The sequence below is a fragment of the Ascidia mentula genome, chromosome 5, assembly GCF_947561715.1.
Source record: "Ascidia mentula chromosome 5, kaAscMent1.1, whole genome shotgun sequence".
In the NCBI taxonomy this organism is placed as follows: Eukaryota; Metazoa; Chordata; class Ascidiacea; order Phlebobranchia; family Ascidiidae; genus Ascidia; species Ascidia mentula.
In genome coordinates, this window is record NC_138570.1 from 4,623,150 (window position 1) to 4,644,214 (window position 21,065).

At 40.6% G+C, this 21,065-nt stretch overlaps 5 protein-coding genes and 1 long non-coding RNA gene across 6 annotated transcripts; 2 read left to right on the plus strand and 4 right to left on the minus strand.

Moving 5' to 3' along the window:
- Nucleotides 1-1,516: 1,516 nt before the first annotated feature.
- LOC145903348 (uncharacterized) lies at nt 1,517-2,794 on the minus strand. The gene is made up of 4 exons (XM_082991424.1): nt 2,587-2,794; nt 2,305-2,476; nt 1,920-2,017; nt 1,517-1,858 (listed from the first exon to the last, which is right to left on the minus strand). Exons 1-3 carry the CDS (start codon nt 2,716-2,718, stop codon nt 1,926-1,928), a joined length of 396 nt encoding a protein of 131 aa, XP_082847550.1. The 5' UTR covers nt 2,719-2,794; the 3' UTR covers nt 1,517-1,858; nt 1,920-1,925.
- A 1,374-nt stretch (nt 2,795-4,168) lies between these two features.
- Nucleotides 4,169-9,229, plus strand: LOC145903373 (kelch-like protein 38). The gene is made up of 11 exons (XM_082991453.1): nt 4,169-4,465; nt 4,895-5,105; nt 5,458-5,671; nt 5,931-6,072; nt 6,233-6,426; nt 6,701-6,831; nt 7,265-7,408; nt 7,752-7,882; nt 8,145-8,389; nt 8,465-8,688; nt 8,975-9,229. The coding sequence occupies exons 1-11, from the start codon at nt 4,169-4,171 to the stop codon at nt 9,133-9,135; spliced, it is 2,094 nt and encodes a 697-aa protein (XP_082847579.1). The 3' UTR covers nt 9,136-9,229.
- Nucleotides 9,230-9,500: 271 nt separating this feature from the next.
- Nucleotides 9,501-10,285, minus strand: LOC145902004 (uncharacterized). Its single transcript, XM_082989838.1, has 2 exons — nt 9,934-10,285; nt 9,501-9,735 (listed from the first exon to the last, which is right to left on the minus strand). Exons 1-2 carry the CDS (start codon nt 10,086-10,088, stop codon nt 9,501-9,503), a joined length of 390 nt encoding a protein of 129 aa, XP_082845964.1. The 5' UTR covers nt 10,089-10,285.
- A 1,199-nt stretch (nt 10,286-11,484) lies between these two features.
- Nucleotides 11,485-12,847, minus strand: LOC145902680 (ciliogenesis-associated TTC17-interacting protein-like). The gene has a single exon (XM_082990754.1). The coding sequence runs from the start codon at nt 12,823-12,825 to the stop codon at nt 11,689-11,691; it is 1,137 nt and encodes a 378-aa protein (XP_082846880.1). The 5' UTR covers nt 12,826-12,847; the 3' UTR covers nt 11,485-11,688.
- Nucleotides 12,848-17,192: 4,345 nt separating this feature from the next.
- Nucleotides 17,193-18,978, plus strand: LOC145902006 (uncharacterized). Its single transcript, XM_082989839.1, has 3 exons — nt 17,193-17,350; nt 17,653-17,864; nt 18,935-18,978. The coding sequence occupies exons 1-3, from the start codon at nt 17,193-17,195 to the stop codon at nt 18,976-18,978; spliced, it is 414 nt and encodes a 137-aa protein (XP_082845965.1).
- A 1,550-nt stretch (nt 18,979-20,528) lies between these two features.
- LOC145901528 (uncharacterized) lies at nt 20,529-21,060 on the minus strand. The gene is made up of 3 exons (XR_014402542.1): nt 20,965-21,060; nt 20,810-20,845; nt 20,529-20,591 (listed from the first exon to the last, which is right to left on the minus strand). It is a non-coding gene; the product is annotated as an uncharacterized LOC145901528 (long non-coding RNA).
- Between the last annotated feature and the right edge of the window lie 5 nt (nt 21,061-21,065).

Genomic DNA, 21,065 nt, shown 5'->3' on the forward strand with positions numbered 1-21,065 from the left:
GTGCAGTGAACAACAAAACGCATATCCACACTAACGCCCCTAAAATAAAGAAATTGCTAAGGTAAACAAAGTTTGGAAGGTTTAACAGGTTCGTCACCTTAGTGAAACCATATTGACTGATGGTACATAATGCCTGCTCTGAATACTTTCGCATTCGGTCATCGTGACTTATTGACAGACTAACTAAGGTCAAAAATTTTGCATCGCCAAGTTGGGCTGTACCTTTGTTTAAGGAGTTGTTCGCACACAACAACGTCCTCATTTCGCTAGCGAAACGTGCTTTTCCAGAACATTCTGGCTCGAATTTGCGGGCAACCGTACAAGAATACTGATGTACATATAATTAAGGGTCATGTTTTTGAGGTTTGCTAGAGAATATTGATTAGCGCTGATGTTATTTACCGCAAAGCGCTGGCGACTTTCGCCCGTTCATACAATACAGTTACAAACAATGCTTATTTTGCTTACTAATCATTGATTGTTCTGGAAACATTTTGTCGCATACTGCAATGCAGTTGTGATAATATTCCGAGGCCATATTTGTGGACAAGCAGATGCGCAAAATACCATTCTCGCAAGTATGTAAACAGGCGGCAGCATGAATCATTAAACTAAAACTCGCTGCTCGCATCAAAGAATTTTTATGACGCCCTCCTTTTGTGAGTCAAACGGAATCGAGGCCTATTTGAAATAAAGTTGCAAAACAGAGTGGACAACTGGGACAAAAGGTACATTGATCACAATAATGGGGTTACCTATTAGTTAATAATCGTTTCGCACCTGTCGTCTTGTAGTGTGTAGTGATTAGTGTCACATTGGTTTGGACCGGAAGATTGGAGCGAATTTATTCCAACGTAGTCTTCTTTTACCAGTTGAAGCCAGCGCAAATACCAAGGCCATAAAAACCCAAGTGACGCCAGTGATCAAAAAGCGGCTAATAGCTAGCTCACACCACGTGATTCAGACATGCCGACAGGGAGAAGGCTGTTTCCTCATCGGACCGATGCGTCACAAGGCCTTAAAAGGCATAAACTCACATTGTGCGATTTCGCTAGCACACGCCTATTGTCAATACTCGAACTCTTTAGGCTTGCTGGCCAAAAAAAAAGATTAAAAGAACTAATCAAAATGACAAGTATGTGGCAACAAACACGACGTGGCTTCATGCTGTAAGAGAAACAAGACTAAAGCGATTATTGTGTTACAGCTGCTAATGTTACAACCAAGTAGTTTATTGTTGAATTTGCAACAGCCTTTTTACGGGGCGCCAATAAAATATTGATACCTTCGGCACGTTAAAACATATACGCCAGTAACCTCACCACAGAGCCTTGGGAATGCATGTTTAAAACTAAACCACGATTTTAGTCCCAAGTGTGTTTTAAAAATCAAGCATGCACCGTTTTAAAGCTATGAATTCTTTCTTTTATGCATAAATCAGAAAATGCTAACAACTAAACTGACGTCTAGGCGATATTTGCAACGCCCTTAATCACTTTAACAACTCCCACACAGCTTTAATTCTTTCTATTTATTGGTCCGGGTATGCGGTAAACTATCCACGTGACAATAAATCGAAAGTCGCCTGATGGCAGAGGTTAACACATTCGGAAAAGGAGAATTTACGAATAATATAATTACAGCTATACACAGAATGTGGTTGCGGCGGTTACTTCCCGGAAGCAAGTTGCAAGTCAGGTACTGAATGCTGGAAATATGGAGTAAGGACATATTCAATAAATGTATACTGCATATGCACACTAGGAAAAGGGTAACTTTGCTTGAAATACACGGAGATTGGATATAGACTTTTTGCGAGTTACACTGTATCCACCTTTCCACACTTGCTGGATAAGCACTAAAACAAAAAAATAACATTTAGGACTTATTTTATTTATAGGCACAAAGCATTTACTGACCTTTCATTAGGCATTATCCAACTCAGCTAATAGATGTTCAACCAGAGGTATAATTGCATTGGCCTTGGTTCCACAGTCACCAGAAACAAACACGCATCCTTGATAAAAAAAAAACTTAATAAAAACAAATTCTCCAAAATCAGGTTTTTTTAACAATGAAGACATCAGTAAGCATGGTAGCAATGGTAGCATTTAGCACTTTGCCACTAGGCAATAAGTATTAATTTTATTTTCTCATTTTAATAAACTTATACCACCTGCACTGGTATGCCAGCTTTGAAGTGAAACATTTACAGACCCTTTTAAACATAGTAACACATTCTTCTCTGGACTCCAATGTCAAACAAAATAAATTAAAACTGCTTTTTAATGGAATTATACTCACTATGTTGTCCTGGTGGCACCACTACAATTGCCATTTCTTCTCCTTTAGGGCTTTTAGTCACAAATATCTTGTAATCTGTCTCATATGGGGGAACAATGGCCTGGAATTTGGTATCTCCAATCTTCCATCCTATTCCAACTGGCAAGGTTTGCATTTGTTTGATATCATTAAACTAAAAAAAAAAAAATTCTGGAATAAGATGAAAGCTTTTTTCTGAATATATCCATTATTAAATAACAATTTCAATTTAGGTGATCAACAAAGACAGCATATACAACTTACAGATACTTTGGGTATTTGGCAATGCGCATCTTCATCTGCCCAAACGGCTCCATCCCTATCAAACAAGCAAATTTGTGCGTATTTGATACCTTTTGCGCAAGCAACATCCTTACAGTGGGCGTTCCATGCCATTTTGATGGTTTGTTAAAATAAACAATTTTTAAAAATCTAAATCTGAAAAATTCACTTAATTAAAATAAGTAAAATTGTTGTTAAAATCTCCTTGTGATGATTTTTTTTAATGCATTCATAATACAAGTTATCAACAACAAAAATTGTTTTTTATTTACAGCCTCAAGAAGATTTATGCCAGTCACAGAATCAAAATATCATTTTTCATTATCATAATATAGGAAACCATATGTGTATTGTATGCTGTAATTTGTAAGGGGATGATTTTTTGGCAAACAATTATCGCAGCCAACACTATTTAATGTTTTATACTGACAAACTGCACACAGCATTATTACCAATCAAAAAATTCCCACCCTGCATAATACAGCAAATCATATTCTTTTTAATCTGCAGTGCTTGCTGACAGTGACACTATACCCTTTCTTAGTGACATTGATATATTTTAAACTGCCAAAACGCCTGGTTGTAAGGAATGGCGTGTAATTTTGTTAGCAACCCGAAAAAAAACAATAAACTAATGCATTAACATACGAAAGACGTAAGTTGAAAAAAAAATCGACATCAAACAATACGGGCAAACCGTAAAATAACATCTATGTCATAAAATTAAACATTTTATTTTTCATTGAAGAACATTGTTGATTTAGAGAACACTTACATGTGCGATATTTTGTACTAAAATGCCTCAACTCAAAATTACCCAACTGATACGCTAAGTGCCGGTAAGCACCCCTCCCTGCACGCGGAGAAAAAAGAAGCACAACGCGGAAATACAACAACTAACCAACAAAGCGTGACGGAAAAAATTGTGAGATTGTGGTTTTAGATTGGATCATAGCGCCCTCTACATAACAGGCCTGAACACCGGTCGCGATTGTTTCAAAACGTTGTTATGGTTTATTTTCCAAAAATTAGACAGGCAGTTTATATCTTGCGGCACGATATGTTTTAAATGAATGTCAATAAAACAGGCATTTCAGATATAACAACTGAACCATTGTTGTCTATTAACGCAATAATAATAAATTTAAGCGATTATTGTGTCCTTATATTATCCGATCGATAGCATAGTAAAAACTATCTCCTGTGTATCATCTTATTAATAACACAGTAAAAAGTATTTGCACGTCTCGCACAACCGCAGAAACCAGTTAAAACACATCCGCCTTCAGTTTTAAAACGAGGGCATGCGGTGTCCAGGCCTGTTATTTAGGGCGCCATGGATTGGATGAATTTTGAATTGTTTTGCATTCTCAAATGCCAAAATGGATGAACTACCAACTCACTGACCCTCTCATATGATTCATAATTTTAGAAATCAGTAGACCAAATCAGCCAACATATCCATGTCCTTTTCGTTACGTAACTTACCGACATCAAACATGCTCTTTGTTACGTCACAATTACACCTGCATACAATGAAAAAAATGTGTGTAAACGCACAAAAATGCAGCACCAAGGGATCGAAACTTGCGAAGCGTGGAGAGACTGCGATTCCATCAGCCATAAGCATTGCGTTAAAAGCTGGCGTAATCTTGTGCGTTTATGGAGAGCACAAAAACTTTGCGACGTCACTGTTACTGTCAACTGCTGCCGGTTCAAATGTCACGGCATTGTTTTGGCCACTGCAAGCCCATTTTTCCGCGAAGCATTTGTGAAAAAAGTGGAAATGTCGGCGGCGGAATCGTTTCTCAGCGACCGCGAAGTGATTGTGGATTTTCTGAGTGAGGATATTTTTTCGCAGGTGTTGATTATTTTTCCTGGTTATTGTTTGACCTAAAAATTGGCTAAACAGCAAATAAAGACTTTATATAAATTGTTAAGGATGCTGCCAGGCATATTTTTATTGCTTTATACTGCTCTTCTGGCAAACTTTATTGTATTTACGTTTCTTGACGTTTCGGCTATTATGCAACAGCCTTCATCAGGAGGAAGTATCTAAGTTTAGCACAGTGGACACATTTGTTTCTTGTCATTGAGTGATGACGCATGCACAAATGTGTCCACTGTGCTAAACTTAGATACTTCCTCCTGATGAAGGCTGTTGCATAATAACCGAAACGTCGAGAAACGTAAATACAATAAAGTTTGCCAGAAGAGCAGTATTAAGCAATAAAGACTTTATAATGGGGTGTTGAAAAGAACATTTTTAAGTCGGACTTTTGTGTGGTAGGTGCTGAACTTTATGTACGCCGCTGAGATCAAGATAGAAAAAGAAAACGTGCGCCCACTTCTCCTAGCCGCCGCACGCCTGGAAATGCAAGGGTTGGTAAACGCCATCATGAGCGTAGTTCTGAAGTGGGAACAATTACCGGCGACCGAGACCCGCGATGCGAGGACACATTCACGGAGCAAGCCGCCACATAGGGCATGCAAAAAGGTTGAAGAGGAACACCGGAGACGTAGAAAGAGGAATGACTTTGGTGCCAACGATCAACATGGTTTGGAACTGTTGTTATTTTCCCTCGCCGCATTGAATATACATGAACTATATGGGGCACATTCTCCATTGCAAAGAATGAAAAAAAATATATTTACAATTTTTTGTAAGAAAATTTGCTGCAGCCTGCATTTAAATTCATTGTTCCAAAAATAATTCGGGTGTCCCAGAGCGGCCCATTCCCTTTTTTACGGAATCTACAACAGCAGAACGTTAAGCACAAATTACTTACCATTTATGTGTGCCAATACCTTACATTTGCAAAAAACTGCGTGAATATTCAGCCGCAGGTGGATGCTTCGGCGATTTTCAAAGCGAATGTACCTCCGACGAGGACGATTCCACCTTCCTAAACATAGGAGATAAACACCCCGCTCCAAGCGACGAAAAAATAACTGTTACGGGAATCATGGACGAGTTGCGCCTGCAGGGAGATCTGAAAATGCTTGAGCTGGTCCGCAATTTCGCCGCGCGCAACTTTGGACAAGTTTCACGCCTGGATTCATTTCTGTAAGCCCACAAGTGTGCGATAATTTGAAATTTATAGGTTTATCAGAGGTATGAAGTTGCTGGTGTTTTTTTTCAAATGCTGCAACATTGGTTTGTCGAATGCTTGGTGTTTTTAGAGGTGTGATGCCTGGCATTTTTGAACATACTGTAGGTATTTAAGCCTGCCGTGAATGGCAAATGTTAAAGAAAGAACTCAACGACAGCTGTTCGAAAATGCAAAGTGTATTGAGAGTTGCAAGAAATTGTTTTTTTGTTTCAGGGAGGCAACAGTCCATACTGTGGCATGTCTGCTGGACGACGAAAGATTGAATGTCAGCGAATTCAAAGTTTTTTCGGCGCTTTGTAGATGGCTGGAGGCCGATCCTTTGCATTTGGTACACGCCCCCTATCTTCTATCAAACGTAAGGCGATTGACAGTTTTATGGTTTTGTTTGCGACATAGGAAACACAACTCTAAATTACTTGCCCAAAACCAATAAGTTTGGATGGGTCTTGTGTGTGGAATTAACCTCGGTTGTCATTCCTTCACAAGTCGCAAAACCTTTTTTTTTACTGCTTCAGCTGCGTCTACAACTGCTTTCCCCTCAAGAGCTTGCTGACCATGTGGAGACCAAGGACTATCTGATGGGCAAGAAGAAATGCAGGGTCCTTATATTGGAAGCATTTAGGTTTCACTGTCTGCGAGCTCAATCTGGGGAAGACTCGACATCACGACGAAAGCCTCGTGACCAGCAGCCTAGAAAGGGTGCCACGAAGTACGTGAATAGTTGGCAATTCTCAATTTCCTATTACGACTCAACATGCTGTTATAACAGCAGCAAAAATGCACGAAAGCATTTTTGGTAAATATTTGACATTGTTTTTTCTGCTGCGAAAGCTTTTTGGTGGTCAACGACTATCCTTTACTGATATTGGCACCCAGTTCGGGTGTTCGGACCACGTAAGTGTTTGGTCCCATCAAACCCTTTTAATACCAAGAGTTCCTATTTTAAAATTGGTCAAATTGTTGCGCCACCTTGTGTGTTTTAGAGACTACGACTCTGACGAAAATGATTTGAAAGTCGACGAGAATCAAGTCTTTGTGAAGAAGAACCCAAAGTCGCCATTTTGTCCTGTGAAGCCCTGCGCGTGTTGCCCGGATTACATTCTTCTGTCTGGAGGTATGTCGCTCTACAAAATACGCTATATGCACCAAACTGAAATAATTCTACTGGCAAAGTTTACTTAATATAGCAAGTTTGTTTCATGTAATGAAAACTATTACATTGTTCAGTTTCGTATGATGTTAGAGTCGGCTAGACACCAATATGTTATCATACCAAATATGTTATCATACCAAATCATTCACATTAATAATTTGTAAACTCGCGACTCACGCAATATTAAAAAATCACTTGCTTTTGTAAATAAGCTTTGTGCATGTACACTTACAGCAATAAATACGGTACATTTATATTTACAAAGAGTTGTTTTTTATGAATTTCACCAAAAGTAAGGGGAAACCTGATGTTTACTGTGCCTTGAGATTTGTTCGGCCAACAATGTTGTAGAAGCATTTATGTAAAATAAAATACTTGCATTCGCATTGAGCAGGAATCGACGTAAAGGAGAAGTCGCCATCAGACGGAGTCTACAAGTACGAAGAACGCGAAAACACGTGGCTGAGATTCGCCAAAATCCCCCAGGCCAGAAACCACCATGCTGTCGTCTACTGCAAGGGGGCGCTATACGTTTTAGGTGAATCTGAAGATGATTTGGAGCTTTCTTAAAAGCGACCGAGCCCTTTCGCATGCGTAAACTTTAACTGACTTAAACTACATTAAATTACATCCCGTTGTTATAAACATACAATTAGTAGGTCATATTTTGTTTAAAAAAATAAACAAATGCAATGGAGATTTAATGACTATTTAAGCAAAATTATAATCAAGACACATTGGTTTTGAATAACGCGTTGCTGAAATTCCAATACCAGTTCGTATGTTTCGACTGGAGTGTTATTAGTTGTATGATTTGATTTTCGGGTGATATTGATAACTTGTGTTATTTTTCTTGAAACTGTTTATATTGATGTTGGCAGGCGGATCAGATCCATCCATGACCGGGCCTGGGGCAGAAGTATGTCCGGTCGGCAACTGCTACAAACTCTCACTTGGATCTCTCAAATGGACCAGGATAGCGTCCATGTCAACACCGCGAATGTCGTTACAGGTTTTTATTTTATTGCTGCTTGGAATATTTTTTCTTTTCGTGCAACGCCATATCGCTGTTGCGTCGAGTCGAGAACTGGAAAACAACTTTGGCCTTTGCTAAGGAAAAGGGTTGTTTTTAAAGAATACACAACACAAAAGATGAGGGTCAAACGAACGTGTCAAATGCAATCGAACGCGTAACCTGCAGACGTATTTGGTCTCCACAAAAACACAAAAAAAACCCTCAAAACTCTTTATCAGTCAGGTGTCGTTCTACACAGGCAGTTCATCTCAACGAATACATTTACGCAATCGGGGGTCAGGACCACAAGCAAAGGATGTTGCGGGACGTGGAAAGATATTCTCTGGAGAGAGGTGCATGGGAGGGCACCGGCTCTCTCTCTAGCGCCCGCGCGGGAATTGCCGCTTGTGCGTTTGACGGCCGCATCTGGGCGCTAGGGGGTTACTGCCACAAGCAGGGCCAGGTTCTCGATATCGTGGAAACATTCCAGGAAAAGTTTGGAAGGCAAGTATATTTTTGCACAAATGGAAATCAATTTTATCCATTGATCCCTTTTGCTGGATCGATCTTTGTATCCAGCTGGGAAAGTGCGATACCCTTGCGATTTCCGAGATGTTTCGCGAACGCCGCCGTGTGTCGAACTCGACTCCACATTATCGGCGGAGCGTGGCTCGATTCGGAGTTCGACTGTTCCGTTTTCAGCAGCGTCTATGACGTAGACGTGTACAATGACGTCAGCAAAGTGTGGGAGGGGATTACGGCGCTGCGCATTGGACGTCATGACGCCGGTGTTGCTGTCTTGGGTAGGATGAAAAATAACAGGATATGAAAACTACAATGATTTAGATTCAGTTCTTTTTGACAGATTACCTCTAAATTTAAACAAATGTCCATGATATGTTGTTCCCAAAGGGGATTTCCGTTGTTTGTATGAGAAACATAAATAACAATAATATTTTTTTTGTCGGTACAATGGAGTGCAGCACAAATGTCGTAAACGACGAACCAATACGTTAACAAGATTTTATTATTTGTTCTTTCCAAATGTTGCAAGTTTATCCGAGCTTTTTTTGAACTGCATGTATGCAGGTCCACGGATTTACGTTGTCGGCGGAAAGAATTGCGACAACGGCTCAATAAAGAACCTGGACACGGTCGAATGCTTCGACGTGGAAAAGGGCGATTGGTTGGAAGGTGTCTCTTCACTACCTCTGCCTCTCCTCGGGCCCGCCGTCTCTTTCACGTGTTAATAAAAACTTTTTTTACATGAAAACTCGCAGTCTGTTCTGATTTGTTATCGCGTAACCCTTTACACGCGGTTACATTCCGTTCCCTCCTGGCAACCCTGACCAATACTTGACAGTTTTGTTTCGTACTTGTACCCTCTCGGTAAAGGAAGGAACACACAATTGTTTACAAAAGCAATTACTTTATTTCCAACAGAAGAAAGGGAAGGACGAGTGTCCCGCCAAAAATGCAGGACGCCAAAAAGAGAACAATTCAAAAATAGTGTGGGCCCGACAAAGGCAAAATCGCCTTTCGGCCGCGAGCGTTTGTTGCCGAAAAGGTAATGGAACAGTTGGAAAACTAATATTTATCCAAGCTCATGAGTTCATCAACTGAATTGCAGGCGGCGGCGAAGAGGGTCCTCAGTTTGGGGTATTCCCCGATTCGTGTCCGTTGAAATGGTGGGGGTGGCGTGGCTGGGAAGCTCTACGCCGCCGATTTGTACTTCGAGAAGGTTCTGCAGTTGACAGATGTACTTGGCTGCTTCCACAACAACCCGTGTGTTGGAGTTGGTGCCGCCATTGCACGATGGTACGATTTGGCGAAGACGGGAATACAGGAACCTGAACGAAGGAAAGTATTTGCATTAGCGAGCTGGAGGAATGGAATAAAGCACACTGCTGTGTATTATTCTTATATTTTAATTAATTGTAGAAGGTGTTTTTATAACTAACTAATTTATAAATTTGTTGACTACAAATTAAACAATTTTTTTTTATTTTACATGCAGAAAAATATGTTTACGTAATTGGAAATCTTACTTTAATTCTTCGGTTTCGTTGCTCTTCTTTATCTCTTTCAGCGTGTGTTGGTGACCTCTAGCGACAAACGTCGGCTTCCTGGAGGTAAACTTCTCAGGAGAATTGATGCTCGATCTCGAGATTGCCATCTTCACGAGTTTTACCGACTTTACCATATTTGTTAAGCTGTTCTTGCTGTAATGCTTGTGAAATGAGACTGATGTCGAGTGTGCGTGGGCGCCCGGGTTTTATGCAAACGCCGCGGAAACAGTTTCAGTTTACCGTTTGTCTTCTTTTGTCGCGCACAATCTGTCGGTTTACTGCACGGCTGTGAGTTCTAAAGCCGCTTCCCTTCATTAGCAGTCCCGTTGCTCGCTCGTTACCTTTTGTTCCGCCGTCAGCGCTCCTCATTAACCGCTCGCATTCGCTTTTGAACGCAATCGCGCCGGATTTCCTTAAAGGGCGCGCGGACGCTCGTTTCCACCACTTTAAGGCCCATATGTCTTCGACACCTTTTGACGAAACATGTCGGTTAATTAAGCAGCGCAGAATGCAGTTGTAAAGTCGTTGTAAAGGTAACGGATGAGATTTCCCCTGACAATGTAAAAATTATCTCCCCTTATCTCATTCTAAGTGGATTACCAAATCAGATACACGTTACAAAGAGCCAGCGTTTTGTTTGGCCGTTTCTCCAAACTTGTTTTGTAATAAAAATCCCATACGCTGGAAAACTCGTTTTCATTTTGTTAGAACGATTTGTGACATTATTCTGGACAGCATTTTGGATTTCATTGATGGCAATATAACAAGCAATAATATTTATGCATCATTTACAGAATAACACTGACGTGCATCCTAACAGTCCCATGCACGTACAGCAACTGGTCCGGTCATTGTAATCATCCAAATACGTTTCTTCAAATATACTCCGCACTATAGAAGTGACCACCAACTGCGCATATACGTAATCGCTGGAAACCCCGCCAGCGGTAAAGATCAAAAGGTCTGGAAATTGACCGTGGAAACGCAGCGGCAACACTTGCTTTGCCCCCGTGTGACCGCCGACTGACTTGCGTTTGTTTATAATTAACATGGCGTCGACCCCGACTTTGTAGCACGTTCTCACACACACCTCTTATTGTGTAGAACAGGTCAATCGCTGGACGTTGGGGTTACGTTCGTTGCATCGGCTCAATCCAGAGGTTCCAAAGGCTGCGTCGCGCGTTTTTGTGACGTCACAAGCTTACCTTCAGGTTTTGCTAAATTGATTTCTATGTCAAACTGAGCAGCCTCGTAATTGTTGCAGAGAAAAAAACTAACGTATTACGCAAGCGAATTTGTATCCAAAAAAGCTCAACTCTTATTGAGCGCGTCACAGGTTTATGATATTGGGGAACCACATGGTTAATTCAATGCATTACCAAGGACCGTTAACTGCCCGAGACTGAACAACGTCATCAGCGTCATACTTCTTGCTGATAAGCAGCTTAACCAACATACATATTTATGAGACAAATCCTCTGCATTTTTACTATCTGCACTGATCGAAGTATATTCATACGAATAACAGGGTTTTATTTTCCACAATTTCTTTTCTTTTTGGACAACTTGGTAAACTCTACCTAAAGTTAAAAGCCACCCAGAAGGCAAACATGAAAGGAATACTGTAGCACAGAAAAAATATCTTATACACGCGAAAAACGCGTAATGACAAAATGACACGCCACATTAAAACATAACAACAATCGGAAAACAAACTGGGGACTGCACTGCGCATCAAGGGTGGTCAGGTCCGAAAGTTACGGTATCCAACTCTGTGGAGGAATGCTTGTACGAAGAACCGTCGGGGAAGGTGGACGAAAAGGTGGAAAAAAATTCGCCCGCGAAGCCGACGACGTCGTTGGGCCGTCGCAACAGCAGGAACTGAAAAAAATCGGCCAGAAGTGCCGACGCCTCGGGGTGCTGACGGAGGTACGTTTCGTGGCCTGCCTTCAGCTCTTCCTTGCGCTGTAGGAAACGGGAGTTCATCTCCATGTCCTCTTCCCAGTTGAGGGACTTCTTCCCGAACACAGGTTTAACCTCCACTTCATCCCGCTCGATCAAGCGTGGAACCTTCTCAAGGGTTGCAATGGCTGGTGAACCCACCTGTACCCTCATGGTCATGTGACCATCTTCCATAAAAAAGGTTTGCCAAGTGTATGGAAGGTCTCTATGTGAAGAAATGCTGCGCTCGATTCCGTACACCTGCAGCTCCTGCATTCCCACCTGTTGCTTTCGTTCCTCAAGAGGTTTGTACTCAGTGTCCACCAATTTCCCGGAGTCAGAATCGAGAGTAATGAAAGTCATCTCATCGCGCACCTCTTGTCGAATCAACAGGCGCTGCAGAAGAAGATTGGTACCCTCCGTGATAAAACCGCTTAGGTCTTGCGGTTCAAACTTGTGGACAGTTTTTTTAATTTCATCACCCTGTATAACTTGTCGCTTGACAGTGAGGATTCCTGTGTCAGCTTCCACAGACATTTGTGTCTTTTTTTCCAACTCATGCCCAGGGACCTTCACATACTCTATGTGATCTTGCTGCACAAGGGACAGATCATTCGGCTTTAAATAGGTGGTAATGGTTGTTCCCATTGGAGTGTCTTCTACCTTTCCATGACTATTTGCATGAATAAGAATCAAAATATCTCCAGCACGTGTAACTTTTTCAACGTTGGTGGTAAATTCACCAACAGTTTTTCCATCATCAGACACTGTTACCAATTCATCTTTGAAAATGCATAAATTCAGATCGTCTTGATCAATATTTTGCAAAAACTGAACAGCATTGTCACTTGCTTGGGCCAACTCCTCTTCTACTGGAGTGGAAGCTTCTGGATCTGAAGGTTTTGGGATCTGTGATTCTATGTCATCCATTTGTAACCAATACCTATCCTGTGGTTCTGCAAACAATGTTATGATGTGTTAATTGTTTAGCCTTAATCATGAAATTTGGTGCAAGGAAAAACACAAAAACAAGTATAAAACATTCAAAAACAACATTAACACATAGACACAGCACAATTTTTTGAAATAGTTACAGTTTATTGCTGACAAATGTCACATTACGGCAATGGTTTCGATAATGTAAGCATTAAACATATGTGTATGGTGATGGCCAATTTAGAATTTACATTATTTTTTTTGAAAATGGTATGTTCTTGTCTAATCTGCAACATATATTGTTAAACCTAATCTTAAAAAATTAGCATTCTGACTATACAATGAACAAGGGAAGCTGCTTTTTTGAATTCAGTTATGTCATATACCAGAAGTACTGTCGTAATCCATTCTTGAGCAGGTAACAACTACTAAACATGGGATATTCTGTTGGTTAGTTAGTTTAACAAGGAATAAGTACAAAAATTATTAAATATAAAAAGAAACACAAACACGGCATCAAATTACTTTGTAAAAAGAACTCTAATGGATCAGTCCTTTCGCTGCTCCGATATAAACGCCACTTTTGTGGTTGTCATGGTACCCATAGAAATCATAAAATTTGCAGTTCTTTTTTAAAGTTGGCCATCTTGTTTAGTTGTTAGCTTGTGTAAGTATTGTATCAGATGTATTAATATTTCCAACTAAACTTTTACTATGGAATAACAGTAAAAATTTTCAAAATTTTATACTAATTCTTCATCTCTCAAAAAGTATGAACAGGCTAATTATACCATAAACTTCTGGACAACAAAAAAACAAATACTTTGGGTCGGGCGTGATATTTTATTTTTATTGATTAAAGCAAGGCTGTTTTTTTTCGAAACAGGTAAACAGGAATCATGTCATAAAAAATTATCAAGCGCAATTTATGATTTTGAAATGTACGCATTAAATTTAAATTAGTCATATTACTTTCCCTAAATGTAATCATTTCGATTAGGCGAATATGAGACTTTGAAAGGGTGGAAATTAACCAGTACCATTGTCTGTATCCGGATTTGTGACAGCGGTCTCAGCGGATCATGACGTCATCAAAACATCTTGCCATCCCGCTGTGAGTTAAATTGGATCGGAAATGCGCTTGGTTTTGGCTGGACTTCGCATTGGATGATCCGCGTTCGCTTTAGCGGCGCTGCGAAGTTTATGAAACTTTTGACGAACAATGACCTCCCGCTAGGAAGAGTGTGCGTATCACTCTCTACTTAATTAAATTACCAGCGCGAGGATACTTTTGTGAAGGCGATGCTTTTCGGGAAACAGCTGGCGAAGAACTTGCACAGTGTCTTTCGCGTTCCACGATGAACGATAAATTTCACTGAAATATTATTCTCCCTGTGCTATCATTTTTTTGAACTGCTGTTTTTATTAGGGTGTGATATGATTTTAATTTTATATGGTAGTTTTGTAAAAATTGTTTGTGGTAACTTTCGCACATGCTGTTTGTACTTCAAAAGTAATTTTTACCGATAATCGTTTAAAGATTTCGAAGTAGCTTGAAAAAATAATTAGTTTCAAATCTATACAAAGGATGATCGAATAACTGTCAAAATTTCGCACAGATGCATTACTTGCTGCAATCAACTTTATCAACACGAATTAAAACAAAAAATAAACTTCCAAAAATTAAAAACCTCATGTCAAATGAAGAATCTACCGACATAAAAAGTGATCGAGTCTTTGATGTTCCGAAAAAAGTTTCCTAATCCGAGTCACACCAAGGAGTAGTCTAAGAAAGTTTGATTATATTAATGGAAAACCGCAGCACGGCTGCATGCAATTAAATAGCGTGTGAGGTCGTTTGTGTAGGTCACCCAAATGCGACAATAAAAGCATCTCGGTGAATTGCAACGGGTGCAACGCAAATCAAATTATCTCAAGTCGACGTTCTCAGCTCTGGAGTTTCCAGTCCGCGACTTTAACCTCAATCGCCAATACCGTAACAGTGTGATAGCATTATAACCACTGGTCTCGCACGACTTTTAATATACCCTTCCCCTCCATAAACCGATTATGCGCTTCGTCGATCCGGGTCGGTGGGGGCTACTTTATCCGGCACGTTTACGCCAAGTCGGGCTTCCAACCGCTGCCAGGTCAGGCTTTGACTCGGAACAGTTGAATTACGCACTAATTGCCCCTGCACGCTTCGAAACAATGGCGGGCGGACTGGGTGCGTTTATGAGTGATTGCTTTTGCGCTGTCATTGCCTTTGCCGCGTTGGCGTTGCTTTGAAATAAACGCAAGCGCCTTGACTTGATGACCCCTTTGGGAGTTGGTCGTTGTTTGGCAAGGTTTTACATCAGGTCTTGTAACTTCAAATGACCAAAACATCCAGAAATGTAGATTTTTAGCATTTAATGCAAAATGTTCGGAGGTGGACTTTCAAACTTGAAACAACCGTGGGAAGGCGTCGCACAACTTTCTTTAAGTCAACCAAAACTTTTTAAACTCCCAACTAAAAACCTAATCCACATTCACGCGTTCGGTCCAACCACTTAACACCCACAATGCACAAAACCGCATTGCACTTCATTTAAAAACCATCTCGCGACTCCTAATCCGCCATTAAACGGTGGATCGCGGGCGCATGTTTATATTTCCCATGCTGATGTCGATTGCATTTGGCGCCAGGCGGCTTACCAAGTCTCGTGCGCGCGATTTTCTAAATCCACATTCTCGCCTCCTGCCCGTCCGGTGGCGCCCGGCGGTCTGCACCCCTCACCGTTCCGGTATCGACGTCCAATTAACCGGCGGTGCACGATTGATATTAATTGTTGCCGCATAATGCACGGGGCGGTCCATCAATGCTCAATCATCCTGGCGCCTTCGTGTACTCCTTGCCCAAAGCATCACATTTTCCCGTACAAAGGTTTGAAAAGTTCGAGGCAAGTCTTGCGTCGGTTGTAAAACAAATTGCTGACTTCTGACGAAGTTTGATGTCTGGAGTTTGTAGTAATTAAATCATAAAATAGTTATTTTGTTTGTGGCTAATTCAAAAGTCTCGCCGCCCTGTTAACTGAAGTTGTCAATAATACCAATGGAAATTCCTTCTACACTCATTCCACATTTTGAATATATTGTATCAAATTACATATCTCGCTACATACTCTATCAAAAATAGGCATTATACATAGTTCCTTAGCGAGAGTTTTGCCAATATGCGGAACGGAAGATGTACACTCAATGCAATTCGAATCACAACGTGATCGAAGTTACATAATCCTGTGTGGGAATGTAAAATTTAACCAAACACCCAGCGTCGTTTACCTTCCACTGTCACGAACTTTGTGCAAATCTCCCGCTTGTCCAAGGGACACGCAGAGCTCGACACACCGGGCGTGTGGGAAAGTTTGTCCTCACCGTTGGAACCACAATCGCGTGTCCAATGCAAACACACTTGACTCCAGCATGCAACAAGTCACGGGAAATTATTTCCGTTCGTCTGTGTGCGATGCTATTGACAAACGTGGCTGGGTGGAGTTGTTTTGGCAAAGGTTGGATGTTTGACGTTTGTTTGAAATAGGTAATACAATTTTAGGTCCAACAAACAGAGACGGCCATTGTTTTTTAAAACTCGAAAATGTTTTGATGGAATTTCGTATTCCTTAGGTGAGCTCGATCTTGATTCTATTGTATCTTTTGTTTATACATGTTCGTGTTCCTCGCTTGTTGGGAATAAAAAAACTTTTTTTCCAAGCGATAACAAGTCTATCAAAGGCGCGCTTGAGACATGTTGTTTGTGTGTAAAAACGAACACAAAATGCATTTGCTTTAGAAAGCGGGATCAGACTGATTTGATAAAACAGAGTATTTCACCTTACGGGCACCTTATTCAAATAGTTGTGTTATATATGAAACGGTAAAGCACACAAACCAACAAACACTATCCACTTGTTATGCAGAGAGTACGCAGCTTGCATTTAAAATTGGCATTCCGACGTCACGTGCAGCATGTTTTTTGTATACTTGCTTTTGTAAGCTAAGTTTTTTGCAGTTTTTGAGGAGTATCGAAATTGACACTGAAGACGACGAGCCTCGAAAGACGTAAACAGGATGTGGGCAGATGTTTGAAGCGACCTTGACGGGCGGAAATGCGGCTTTGAACTAATCACGTCGAAGGCATTGGACGCAGGAGAGAGTCTCCCTAAGGGGAAAAAAGGGGGCAGCGGAAATGTGAGAGAAGAGAAGTAAGCGAGAAAATAGAAGAAGGGAAATGTGGTACAAAACCGAGAGGCCATTACCTGCATTATCATTCTTGCTTTTTTGACAACTTAGAAGTAATCCTCAATTAACAAGATATTAACATGGTGAAAGCACCCAAATCGTTTTCTGTCCGCGGTGCAAGATTTGAGCCCTTTTGTCACCAACGTGAGGTTAAGAAGGTCCTAAGGAGATCGTTGGAGGAAAACGTTCTACAAGAGATTGACCACCGACCAGTTTCCGACGAAAGGCAAGAACTGAGGTATATTAAAATTATGCTTATTTTTCTCTATGCGCGCTAACGCAACAGCGCACGTTACGAAAAATCTTCCATGGAAGTTCAAATGGATTGCTGTTTCCATTCTTTTGAAAAAAGGAACGTATTTTGTGCTCGGACAAAATTATATTGAGAAATATACAACAACAATGCTGTTATATAACTCACATTGTTGCTAAAAAATTAACAAATTTAATATTTAACCGACGTTTCGTCCGCCTTGCGCCAACGGTTAACCCTGGTCCGTATATTTCTTTGCCTAACGCAATTGCATTTGTTTACTTCAGAAACTTGTACCAAAAGTTGCGCGACGTCATTCCGTCTTGTCAGACGAAGCCAGTAACAAGCGTGGACATCGTGTTGGGGGCGGTCGACTACATTCGCAATCTCCATTCCATGCTGGAAGACAAACTCGTCGAGTCGGGCAAGGCCGACGAAGACCTTTTGGTGCTTCGAAACTTGTGCGGCCCAGAGCGTGTGGGAGCCATTGCGAAGGTACGTGTGCTAAAATTTGGAAGATAGAAAATGTGGAAGTGTTATGTGGACAATGAGTTAATTTGCATTTTAGACTGTGTTACTTAATAAATGGACAATAAAGTCGTTAACGCATTTTATTTAACGCGTCATTTGCAGCACCTGATGAAGCGAGATTAGGCTCGCGAAAGCTCGTGCAAATAAAATTATGTAACATTCAGTCTGCTTAAAGTTGGTTAATTTTTTGCGGGTAAAGCCCTCCTCGTATACCGTTAGTAAAAGCGTTGTTTGATTTTTTGCAGGAGATGTCTTGATCGCAAAACTTCCCATAGAAGTGCGATGCAACTTCTACTGACTGAAGGTGGGACATTTTTGCATTTTTACTCTTTCAAAAATAATATTAAAGGGAATAATCCGCTCGATTTTCTCAAACTTTTTTGTCGTAAACTTGGACACAAGCAAGTATTTACAAACCATAAATCACTTTTGGCATTGTTAGTGGCGGAGGTAAGACTAATTCTCAACCCTTATCGTAAACGCCCAAGTTTATGGGCGTTTTTAGATCACCTAATTGTCCACGGGTCGTAACTCAGGTTAATCTTACGACTGATTACAGGATGGTCAGCGGAGCGCGACGGAGGTCACGTGACAAGGTCGCAGAGACCAGGAGACGAACGTTGAGCGGTGGTGAATGCTGGGAAATATAACATTTTTGTATTTTGCCTCTGCTGGTGCTTTTTTTCTGCAATAAAATGAGAATCACGCAGTCTGCCAAGGCTGATGAACTACTTTGTATTGAAAAACTTAATCTGAAATTGAATAAACAAACTATGCAAGATGTCATTATTACTACGGGTTATTAAGCTGTGATGGCGAGCATTTGAGACAGTTTTGGTTTTTGGCTGCGCCAGAAAGTTAGAGTTAAAGAATGTGAGAAAACGCGGCAATTGTCAACACCGATTCTCCTATTATCAACAGCTCGGGGTAAAAATGTCGGAGTAAAATTGATAAACGAGCAAGACAAAAACACACATTTTGCTACGCCATCAACAAATTCCTGGCGGGACTTTTGTGTTGGTGTGGATTCGAAGTGAGATTTTGTGCATTATAATATTACACTACATGTGATTAAGGTTTAGTCGACTACAAAAATGTTTTGTCGACCAGCGTTTCTTTGATGTTAAAAACACTGCAAACGACCTTTATTTCTTCTTCTTTCGTGGTCTTCGATACGTTTTGATGCCAAATCTGCCTCTGGGCTTTAAAGTAGAATAACCATAAACGTTTTGCACATGTACGCCAGCGATGGTACGATGACCCGTCAATCGACTGTTTCAAGAATATCTCGAATTGTTTTTGACGTGGTATGCGTTTTATTTGAGAACATGCCCCACCATAAAGGCGAATAACCCGATATCCCCGGCTGTATGTAAAGGGCGTCAACCTAATCCTGTGCAAGGCAAAAGGGGGCAAGCTTACATAAGACAAAGGTGAGTTGCAGGTAATTACTGTAATCAAGGCTACTTATCCGCATTCACCGCCTTTCTAATTGCCCCAATGACGTGGAGATGACTTTGAAACACCCTTCAAGTTAAAGAGAGAGACATTTACATTGCTGAAGGATTATTTTAATTGCATTGAGGTACTGCCACACATTTGTCGTGGACTATGGTAAAACTTTCCGACGACAAGATAATTTAAACACATATTGGTCCGGGGTCGCAAGCATTTACAGGCCAAACGATTTTTTTCTTTTTTTTCTGCGAGAACGCCGCTTGATGTCGCAGTTGAGTAATGCCCAAACCCCTCGACAAAAAACTTTTGCATTTGTCTGTGGCAACAAAACACCCAAGTGACTTATCATCGGCAAAAACAATGTTTTTTTGACATGGTAATAGGAGCGAGCAACAATAACGTTTCAGTTTCTTTGACTGACTTAATATACGCGAAACTTTACGATGGTTTAGAAACAAATGTTGCACAGTAACAGTTTTGCTCCAAGAGTAAACCCTTTCCCATCAGTACAAGCAATCTGTGAGATGCATTTAAGTGATGGTACGATTTAAGCACCAAAGGTTTTGATCCTCGTTTTTTTGCCCTGTGTGTGGAAATACCGAGCACATTAGAATTAATCAGAGGAAGTCGTATCCCCGCTTCGACCTCACTCTTCGCATGATCACATAACAACCAGGAATTCACCATATTTGCATTTTCTGAAACAATGCCCTTTGTGAAAGAAACCAATCTTTGATATAAACGCAACTGCAACTATAAAGCGAAGATTCGATCTCTTTGTGGTAATTTTGTGTTTGATTTATGAAACTATGCACAATTTGCACCAGAAAGTATCCAAACGTGTCGTTGCAATCGTAAAACACGCGCGCTTCCGGAAGTATGCATTCTAATTCTTCAAAACACTTAATTCGGAGGTCGTTACGATCCTTGGTCAAGGATTCAACTTGCGTGTGGATTTGCACGTGATCCGATCCGCTTTGAGGTAAAAGAAACGAATAAACTCCCATGAATGAGTTTAAACAACGGACTAAAAAATAAACTTTATGTCTACCCTTCACGAACTATTTGCAACTGTATTTACTGTAATGCAACCACATAAGCCAGATATAAATGTATTTATTCACAATAAGAAATATACTACGACATGGATTTATTTATATTGCAACAAAATTTTAAATAAATACAAACATGCAAATATACACAGCATGAACTCCAGGGTGCAACTCTTCCGACTCTGCTGCAAATAAATAACAAACAAAAGTTCAATAAAGTGATATATATCACCAGATGGTGCTTCGTAGAGGTATTCCAACACTGAAAATATTCGGATTCAGCCGATTTTATTTTTGTTTTAATTCAACTTTTCTTTGTTGTGTCGCAAGCCAGTTTTTTTATTAAGGAAGAGAGACGTTTACTGAGGCATTCAAGCATATTACAACAAAACGATTGCCTCACCTTACTACTTGCCGTCTTTGTCAGACTTGTGCTGGCCTGTGGAAAAGTTGTTCAAACGATTATTCAAAGAATAAAACTTGTCACAATGAAAGATAATGCAATAATACGGAAGTCGCCTGTTGCAGGTTTAAACGTGTGCGAAAAAGCGGATTTACCCTGATTTACAGTCCCATGATCACCAACGTTTGCAGCGTGAACTGTTGCACCAGGAAAAATATATTTTGATCCACCGTATGAGTCACCAGTGTGTTGTGAC

What these genes read in the sequence shown, in the direction of transcription:
- LOC145903348 (XM_082991424.1), bottom strand. Translation starts at nt 2,718, where the DNA reads ATGGCATGGAACGCCCACTGTAAGGATGTTGCTTGCGCAAAAGGTATC. An exon ending in GCCAAATACCCAAAGTATCT is followed by an intron (nt 2,477 to 2,586) that starts GTAAGTTGTATA and finishes TTTTTTTTTTAG; the next exon opens with TTTAATGATATCAAACAAAT. An exon ending in GGTGCCACCAGGACAACATA is followed by an intron (nt 2,018 to 2,304) that starts GTGAGTATAATT and finishes TTTTTTATCAAG; the next exon opens with GATGCGTGTTTGTTTCTGGT.
- LOC145902006 (XM_082989839.1), top strand. Translation starts at nt 17,193, where the DNA reads ATGGTGAAAGCACCCAAATCGTTTTCTGTCCGCGGTGCAAGATTTGAG. An exon ending in GACGAAAGGCAAGAACTGAG is followed by an intron (nt 17,351 to 17,652) that starts GTATATTAAAAT and finishes TGTTTACTTCAG; the next exon opens with AAACTTGTACCAAAAGTTGC. An exon ending in GGGAGCCATTGCGAAGGTAC is followed by an intron (nt 17,865 to 18,934) that starts GTGTGCTAAAAT and finishes ATTCGAAGTGAG; the next exon opens with ATTTTGTGCATTATAATATT.
- LOC145903373 (XM_082991453.1), top strand. Translation starts at nt 4,169, where the DNA reads ATGCAGCACCAAGGGATCGAAACTTGCGAAGCGTGGAGAGACTGCGAT. An exon ending in TTCCAGGAAAAGTTTGGAAG is followed by an intron (nt 8,390 to 8,464) that starts GCAAGTATATTT and finishes CTTTGTATCCAG; the next exon opens with CTGGGAAAGTGCGATACCCT. An exon ending in CGCCGGTGTTGCTGTCTTGG is followed by an intron (nt 8,689 to 8,974) that starts GTAGGATGAAAA and finishes GCATGTATGCAG; the next exon opens with GTCCACGGATTTACGTTGTC.
- LOC145902680 (XM_082990754.1), bottom strand. Translation starts at nt 12,825, where the DNA reads ATGGATGACATAGAATCACAGATCCCAAAACCTTCAGATCCAGAAGCT.
- LOC145902004 (XM_082989838.1), bottom strand. Translation starts at nt 10,088, where the DNA reads ATGGTAAAGTCGGTAAAACTCGTGAAGATGGCAATCTCGAGATCGAGC. An exon ending in AACGAAACCGAAGAATTAAA is followed by an intron (nt 9,736 to 9,933) that starts GTAAGATTTCCA and finishes TCCTTCGTTCAG; the next exon opens with GTTCCTGTATTCCCGTCTTC.